Here is an 8,570-nt window from a genome sequence, read left to right as displayed (position 1 = left end):
CTGGTTCAATATCAGCAAAGTTTCCCTTTATATTCATTGTCTTGTGTGGCGATCAGCAGTGATGTGGTGGTTCACTTTTACACTGTGATCTGTAGCCTATAGTTCGGCTTTAGCTTCTAACTATCTTTGTCTTTTTAACCTGTTGTTGCTGCTGAGTCAGTTTGACATCCTGGATATATCCTTCAAACACAGACTGTAGACCCCTCTGTCTGCTTCTCTCTGGAATCACGGCTTCATTTTCCCAAAAATAACTCCTCAGGGAGTGCAGTTAGTTACAGTGTGGGCTCCATACTTATTCTGACAGCTGGTTGGACCATCACAAAGGGGCGGGGCTTAGCAAAAGGTCAATTGTTAGATCAGCAGTTTGATCTCAGTGGCTGTTCCATCAGTGTGTGAGTGCGTGTGAATGCTTCCTAAGTAGCAGGTGGCACCACATATGGTACCCACGGCCACCAGTGTGTGAATATGTGTGTTAATGGCTGAATGTGACATAGTGTAAAAGCACTTTCAGTGGTCGGAAGACTAGAAAAGCGCTAGACAAGTGCAGTCCATTTACCATTGTCCAAAGCAGGCTCTGTAACCTCTTTGGTTCAATTGTTTCTACATACCAACTAACTTGATTCGAGACCCCTGAGATTCATGGCTGTTACACAGTCACAGGTCTTACCTCCTGCCTGTCCAAAGTGCTCCAAGCCAATTCATGCCCCAGGCACAAAGCTATCAAACCATTAGCATCCATTAGCCTTATCAGACTCAGGACCTGGAGTGTGAACTACACCCTCCATCCCTCCACAGCCTAATTTTCTTGACACCTGGGAGGCAGAGAATCCCACCTGCCACCTCTGAAACCTCCTCCTACAGTAGAGACAGTGAGATTGCCTGAAATGACACAGCCTGGTCTTCACACTATTAATATAACATTTTGACTGAACACATTAATGTTACCATGTTGGTCAATGACATTTTTCTCTACACAACAATAACGAGATAAAACAACTTGACAAGTGGAACCCTAAATGCACCCTCACCTCTAAGTTAAGATAAAAAAAAAGGAGCCAGCAAGTGAGAGACACGTGAAAAGACCATGCAGAGGAAGGGAAGGGCAGTGACAGCCAGCGGACTGGCTTCGAGATGAGCCAAAGCCAGAGTGACAGCACGTCTGGTGACAGCTAAGCAGAGGGTATATGCTAGGGCAGCACCATGTCTCCTTGAGAGCAGTCTAAGCAACAATATGCATGAGATGCAGAAAGATTATTATAATTATGACAGAAAAACAAATGTGAGAGGTAGATATGCACTGTTACTCCAATTTTAGCTCAGTCTTGGACTTACACGTTTCATTACAGACCCAACCATCTCTGAAATAATGTAATCTTAATCCTGATTTAAAGGGACAGTTCACCCCAAAATCAAAAATACATATTTTTCTTTTTACCTGTAGTACTATTTATCTATCTTGATTGTTTAGATGTGAGTTGCAGAGTGTTGGAGATATCACCTGTAGAGATGTCTCCCTTTTCTTGAATGGAACTAGATGGCACTCGGCTAGTGATGCCCAAAGCGCCAAAAAAATATTTTTAAAAACTCAACAGTGATGTCTCTTTCCAGAAATCATCATTCAGTTACTCGATATAATCCATAGACCTTGTTGTGAGCAGTTTCATCTCGGAACTATTATCTCTCTACCAAACTGCATATGCCGACTGTATCATTGCACAGAAGGAAGAGTGCAACTACTGCTAGCTCATCTAGCACTACTTAGCTAGCTAACCTGACAGCTCAGCCGTGGAGGACGCTATTAATGTTTACATCTCACGCTGTCACCAGCACAGGCCTCTCGTCCATGAGTAGATGCCTGTGTCCTCCTGCACAGTGACACAGCTGGCAGTTATAGTTCTGTAGAAATAAAACAATTCCTATATAAAACTGCTCACAACAAGGTCTTCCCTTCATTCTCATTAAAAACAAGTACAAAAAAATGCATCCAGCTGCTAAAATGCTTTCTGTGTGATCAGGACGTTACTCAAGATAATCCACAGATGCTGTGAGCAGTTTCATGTAGGAACTATTTTCACCTGCCATATCACCATGCAGAAGGAGGAGTGCATCTACTGCTAGCTCACCTAACACCACTGAGCTAACGTTACAGCTCAGCCGAGGAGGACGCCATTTATGTTCATATCTGGCGCTGTCAGGAGCACAAGCCTTCACCCATGAGTAGATGCACGCTTCCTTCTGTGTGGTGATACAGTTGGCGTGTGTAGAAAATAGTTCCTACATGAAACTGCTCACAACAAGGTCTGTGGATTATCTTGAATAACCAGGTCATGGTTTCTGCAAAGAGACATTGCTGTTGAGTTTCTCAAATGTTGGCACTTTGAGCACCACAAGCCGAGTGTAATCTAGTTCCAATATACTGAAGAGAAGGCAGACATCTCTAGAGCTGATATCTCCAACACTCAGCAACTCATATCAAAACAACCTAGACTGATAAATAGCACTACAGGAAAAAGGGAAAAATATAAATTTAGATTTTAGGGTGAACTGTCCCTTAATATAAATGGTATACTCTCACTTGGCACAAACACAATTGTGCCTCTAAATGTGGCCTACTGCTGGAATCGGAAATAACTAATGGGTTAATTGTACCTTCTCTTTTTCCGCTTGTTTTCTGCTTGCGTGAAAAACAAAAATAAACGTGTGTTTTTTTTCTGACTATAACTACTATGCAGTCTTTTCCACTGATCTTGCAAGATCTGGCTCTACAGTACATGTGCATGTGCGTCTCTTTGTGCGGCGATGTCTTACCAGAGTGTAGTCCTCTGCTACCAGAACAAAGCCATTGTTGTCGATGAGGTAGCAGTTAATGTTCTGTTAAATAGAAAAAAAAAAAAACACTTAGAGTAGTTGTGAGAGGTAAAAGTGACGCAGTCATGCATGGTTGGTGGAGAAAAGGAAGGCTGACCGACCTCATCATCACAGCTTATGGAGCATTTCCCGTCTAATGCTGCACACTGTAAGACAAAAAAATAATATGACTGCATACATATGAGTAACACAGCACATATATAGGCTGTTTATAGATTCCCTTTGTCAGCTGGGAACCTTTACTGTCTTCCAAAATCCTTTTCAAATAAATAAATGGAATGAAACAGAATGATGACCTTTATGTGTTAAATGTTCTGCCAAAAAACACAAACAGATTTTATGGGTCTTGGAGTTATTAAATATTCAAAACATGTAGGGACAGGTCAAGTTATTATTCAACTACAAAACAGCATTAAACAAAGAAAATACAAACTTTTCAAATAGACTTGACCTGCCTTTGTGTTTAATTTTCATGTATTTTTACAATTTTAGTAGATAGTTGGGTTGGAGGAGCTAGTTACTATAGGTTATTTTACCTTTACAAAGGTGTCTGTATTATACAGGTGAATGTGAAAGCATGTAGGATGTGTGTTTCTGCATGTGTACCTGTCTGCTGGCAGTCCAGAATTTCTTCTGAAAGAACTCCAGTTTCATCTGAATGCCCACAGCTGAAAGAGAGACGACAGTCACAGCGATGCAGCAACTGGACATGTGTGTGTTCTGTGTGTTTAAAGTGCACCGTGATCTTTATCACAACAGAGGTCATCCTACAGGCAAGAGAGAGATTATAACTATACACACAGAGTCAAAGTGAATCTTTCATTAACCCCAACTGAGGGAAAAGACACATAGACACGTCCACTGCGTTGAACGCCTGCTGGACAAAATAGGCCAAAAGGGCAATTACACTCATGTCAGCTTATATTTCTGCCAGGCTAAGTATGTGTGTTTGTATATAATATCTGCACACATGTGCACAGATGCTGCTAACCACACTCAAAATGCAGTTTCACACGATTCTAAACCAGACCTCTCTCCCTGTGCCCACAAGAAATCCATCCCATTCCTCAGTCTGCCTCCCTGTTGTTATCCCGATAGGCATTTCCAGAGTTGGTATACAGAGCTGCTCTCACTTACATAAGCTTCATCCCAGCAGGTCGCTAAATGCACAGATCTGACCAGAATTCCTTGCTTGGAAAAAACCCCCCAAAAAAAACAGTCGCTGACATTAAATGTGTCAGCTTTTTCAGAGTTGGCTGAGGAAAGATTGACACATTCACCACAGGCTTTAACTTCCCTCCTCTCCCTCTACCCCCTGCTACTAAGACTCAGAGGACCCTAGCTTTCTCTCAGTGGGGGTTTGCCATGCATTTGGAGTCTGTAAGTCTTTCCAGGAGCGCAATTTAGAGCTTCATCCATATGCAGAGCAGCCACAGGTAGGAAACTAAATGGCTTAGAATGTGGCATTTGGATGGGTTTAACAGCAGGGACATTACACTACAGTAAGATACAGATACACTGATTGGCCATTGTAGACAACGGTTGACTTACTGTATCGAGCTGACACAGGATGATTATTTGACACAGGGGAAATTATAAAAATTGCACTGCGATGCAAGTTATTGTTTGCTATCTTTATATCAGCTGTGTGAAGGTATTTCACACTGAAAGAAAGAAAATGCAAAAAGACTGAATGCAAGGTGTGTAATACATAGACCATATGGAGCTTAAAGGCCCATCTGTTGTCAGAAATGGTATATAATATTCATTGCTTTTATTAGTTTATAATCACCTGAAAATAAATATTGTTGTGTTTTTAATTAATTCAGAATGAGGTTCTCTTCCATGGACTTTACCATGTTCTTCTACAGCAGCCCACAACAGACAAACCAAACACTTGCTCTAGAGAGGACCATTTGTGCTCTTGCGTCGGCCACCATAGTTCCTCTATATGCTTGGCACATGAGAGAAGTTTCAGTTCTGAAACCTCACCTCTAGATGTCACTAAATCCCTCACATTGGACCTTTAAACACCACATACTCAAGCAGCATAATTCAAAAGAATGTTAAATAGATGCATGCACACATGCAACAACCTTCAAAGACAAAAGTGTGCCAACGTATCGCGCAAAAATGATTTCAGACTGAAACAAAATAATGTCGATAATCATGACAGTTGTGAAATTTATTGTGGTCCATGACTACCTCGTTTTTATGGCTGGAAACATGATGTTTTAATTCTTGAAAGAGCATATCTCATTTGCAACACATTTTATTTCCAAACTGGAAGTCCCATCTGAACACATCTGTACAAATTCCATTGCAAAAATTAGCCATGTTATAAATTGCAGATGTTTTTTTTTATCATTTATGGGATTTGGAAGCAGTTATTGGACAATTTATGCATCACACTTTTAGATAACTTGAAGTGCTTATGAATAACTTATCTATTAATTGATAGCTATTAAAGAGGAAAGAGTTGACCATATATATATCTCACTGTTATGTTACAGGTATTAAGCAATGTGTGAAACTAGAGTCAGTGTTCTCTGTTATATGATTAATATAATGCAGCTTGTCAATTATATACTTAATGTAGAGGTCTTGAGGGGGCTGGAGCCTATCCCAGCTGACACTGGGCGAGAAGCAGGGTACAACCTGGACAGGTCACCAGACTATCACAGGGCTGACACATAGAGACAGACAACCATTCACACTCACATTCACACCTACGGACAATTTAGAGTCACCAATTAACCTGCATGTCTTTGGACTGTGGGAGGAAGCCGGAGTACCCGGAGAAAACCCACGCTGACACAGGGAGAACATGCAAACTCCTCACAGAAGGGCTCCCCCAACCTGGGTTCAAACCAGAAACCCTCTTGCTGTGAGGTGACAATGCTAACCACTGCACCACCGTGCCGCCTTAATGTTTAATTAAACAATAATGTTGAGCTGATCTTTGTTTTTGTTTTTTTATAAAATGTGGATTCTAAAAACACATGTACACACACAGCTAATATAATTATTATAATATACTGTGTTTTATGGTTACTATACTGTATGTTTTTAACAGTAGTAAATGTAGTACTGTTATTATAGCAGTTAATGTTATGTAAAGTAAGGTGACTGTGCATGTAGACTGGATCCATATAAAAACAAAAATCCTCACTTCTAGGTAAGGTCAGTCATTCTGGAGAAAGACTGTTGGTGCTCAACACCCAAACAAATACTCCCCTCCCTTCACGTGCTAGATTCACCGTCCCTCTCGCTTCCACTGCCTTTCTCTTTATACATCCATGGCCTTTTCCCTGCACTCTGCGCAAGCACGAACGCTCGTTTGGCTGGAATAATGTTGTGTGACTCGGTCTGAGCCGCATTGTTTGTTTCCCATTTACAGAGCCAGGGCTGCGTATGAACAACACCGGATTTTTATTTTCAGCGCACACACAGAATGGACAGCTAGCGGACCGTGAGGAGAAACTCGCTGACTGCACCTTAAAAGCTTAAACCAGAGGATTTTAAAAAACATATATATTCCGAAAGCTTCACTGGACGCCAACCCGTGAAGAGAACATTATCAGTGAGAAATATTCCATTGGTTTGCACTTCTGTTGGGGTGTGCTTGTGCATTTCGCATGATTGTTTAAGTGCAGTGTGCAGTGGGGTGCTGCTGTGGCCTGTTTTAGCCCGTGCCCAGAGGAACAGGTGCAGATTATCCCGTCATAAGCTTTGCCAGATCCTTTCAGCAGCCCACCATTTCTACACCCACATGGAAAACCCAGGAGGAGAGGCTAATTTAAGATGCTGGGCAACAGCAATGGAAACACACATGGTATAAAACCAGGGAGAACCTAGATCATTAAACCAATAAAAGATACACCATCATCTACTCTTAAAGAGCTGTGAAAACAAAGGGAATAGCAACTGAGAAGGAAAAAAGATAACGAGGTCAAATGTTGTCAGAATTCTAAAACACACAGCCTTCAAACAATTTGAAGATGTAATATAAAATTGTAAAATGAATAAAACAATATTTCAAATATAGTTACATAATATAGGATCTGTTCAGCAAGGACGATTTATGGAAAAATAAATCCAACACAAGCAGCACAGGGGTTTGCTCCGTAAAATTATATTAGAGGTTAAAAGTGCACCAATGCTGGCTGCTACCTGGAAGTCGGCTCAAAGCAGAAAGAGAAAAGCCCAAATCTGTCTCACTAATGCTCAGGAATTTTCTGTACTATGGGGGAACATTTAATTTCCCTAGGTGTGATTTAAGAACTTGGGGGTATTTATGCCCTGAGCTGGGTTTATGAGTCCAAAGATGAAGAGACGTAAAATCCACTCCAAATCCCCCCCCCCCCCCCCCATCACCAATCTGTTATGAGTGCAATCCCAGGCAGGAAGAGATGACAACCGGTTTAAATCCTACAGATATTTGGGAGTCTAATAAGGATTGTAAAAACGTATACATCCATCAGCGGGAGGGTGAATCCGAGCGTGTGCACGTATGTGCTCATGTACATGCCGAAGCAATGGCTAAAGTGATGTTGTGTATTTCTCTTTGAATGTGTGTGCATCAAGTCACATCCCAGTGACAGCACGTTCAGGACGAGCCCAAACCCACACACTAGTGTCACAAACACACAGGGCCGTGTGAGAGATGTAGTGATTTGCAAATGTGGCGGTGCATTCCGCGGCAGCTACACAGCGCAGGGGCGGATCATGTCAAGATGCTGAGCAACACTCAGAGGACGAGCAGAACAGGAGGCTGCTGTTAAGGATGCCAGCAGTCTACAAGACTTAGGCTCCACTGACCTCCCCTTCCTGTGTGCAGAGGTTGAGACGAAATTGAGACTTAGCGTTGTTGCATAAATACGAATGAAAGATTTAAACCAGACGGGTCTTTCCTTAACATTCAAGAAAATAAATAAATAAATCTATGGTGGCCAGATCTCAAATAGCTCTCGATTAATTAGAAAAGATCATATGCAAACCATCCTTGCAGTCCTGTAATGCCACATGCATTAAATGCATCACAGGGGACACCCATAGTGATAATATATGACAATCTGGTTAGCGGAGGAAAAGAAGGGCATGTTTTCTCTTTCTTTTTTTGTAACTTGATGCTTAACATTTTTGAGATGTAGCAGCACAAACACCACAAAGTGTCTGTGGCTGTGCACATCAACAATATGGGCTTTTAGCAAATAGAGAGGTGTCATCACACATTTGAGGATGTATTTGCCTATGGAGGTGCACATGACCGCTCAAGTGTGCAAATGAGTGTGGATGCAGGTGCATGACCCTAATACATGCATTTTTAAATTGTAATCATGTGTGCATTATTTGCTCGAGGCAAATATTTTCACACATTTACCACAATTAACCAACTCAGTATAAACTGGTGACACATATTGACTTCACTTTTTACTTTATGTGACAGAATGAAAATAATTGTCATGCCCTTCAGCAGAAGAAAGGATATAAATATGGATGGACAGGAGGGCAAATACCAGGGAGAGCACTACAAGACAAGGTCAGCGTGTAAGCTTAATCATATTCATCGTTAAAAGTGATTCTATCATTAATTTGTTCCTGTCTCCTTTGTCCATTTTTTTTGCTTCTCCTTTAAGCGACCTACAAGGTCATATAAGCTTAACTGTCAATCCATTTACATGCAGAAAAAAAAAATCCAC

The 8,570-nt window shown here is 41.3% G+C and overlaps 1 protein-coding gene across 1 annotated transcript in view; it reads right to left on the bottom strand.

Moving 5' to 3' along the window:
- The window catches only part of cacna2d3a (calcium channel, voltage-dependent, alpha 2/delta subunit 3a), a 146,166-nt gene that overhangs the window by 15,548 nt on the left and 122,048 nt on the right, over positions 1-8,570 (bottom strand). The window contains exons 26-28 of the mRNA XM_050065576.1: positions 3,475-3,536; positions 2,970-3,014; positions 2,809-2,871 (exon numbers count right to left, since the gene is read on the bottom strand). Of these exons, the coding sequence (XP_049921533.1) occupies positions 2,809-2,871; positions 2,970-3,014; positions 3,475-3,536 (170 nt within the window). The remainder of the gene's footprint in view (positions 1-2,808; positions 2,872-2,969; positions 3,015-3,474; positions 3,537-8,570) is intronic.

Source organism: Epinephelus moara, chromosome 16 (genome assembly GCF_006386435.1).
Source record: "Epinephelus moara isolate mb chromosome 16, YSFRI_EMoa_1.0, whole genome shotgun sequence".
In the NCBI taxonomy this organism is placed as follows: Eukaryota; Metazoa; Chordata; class Actinopteri; order Perciformes; family Serranidae; genus Epinephelus; species Epinephelus moara.
This window is presented reverse-complemented; position numbering and strand designations above follow the sequence as displayed.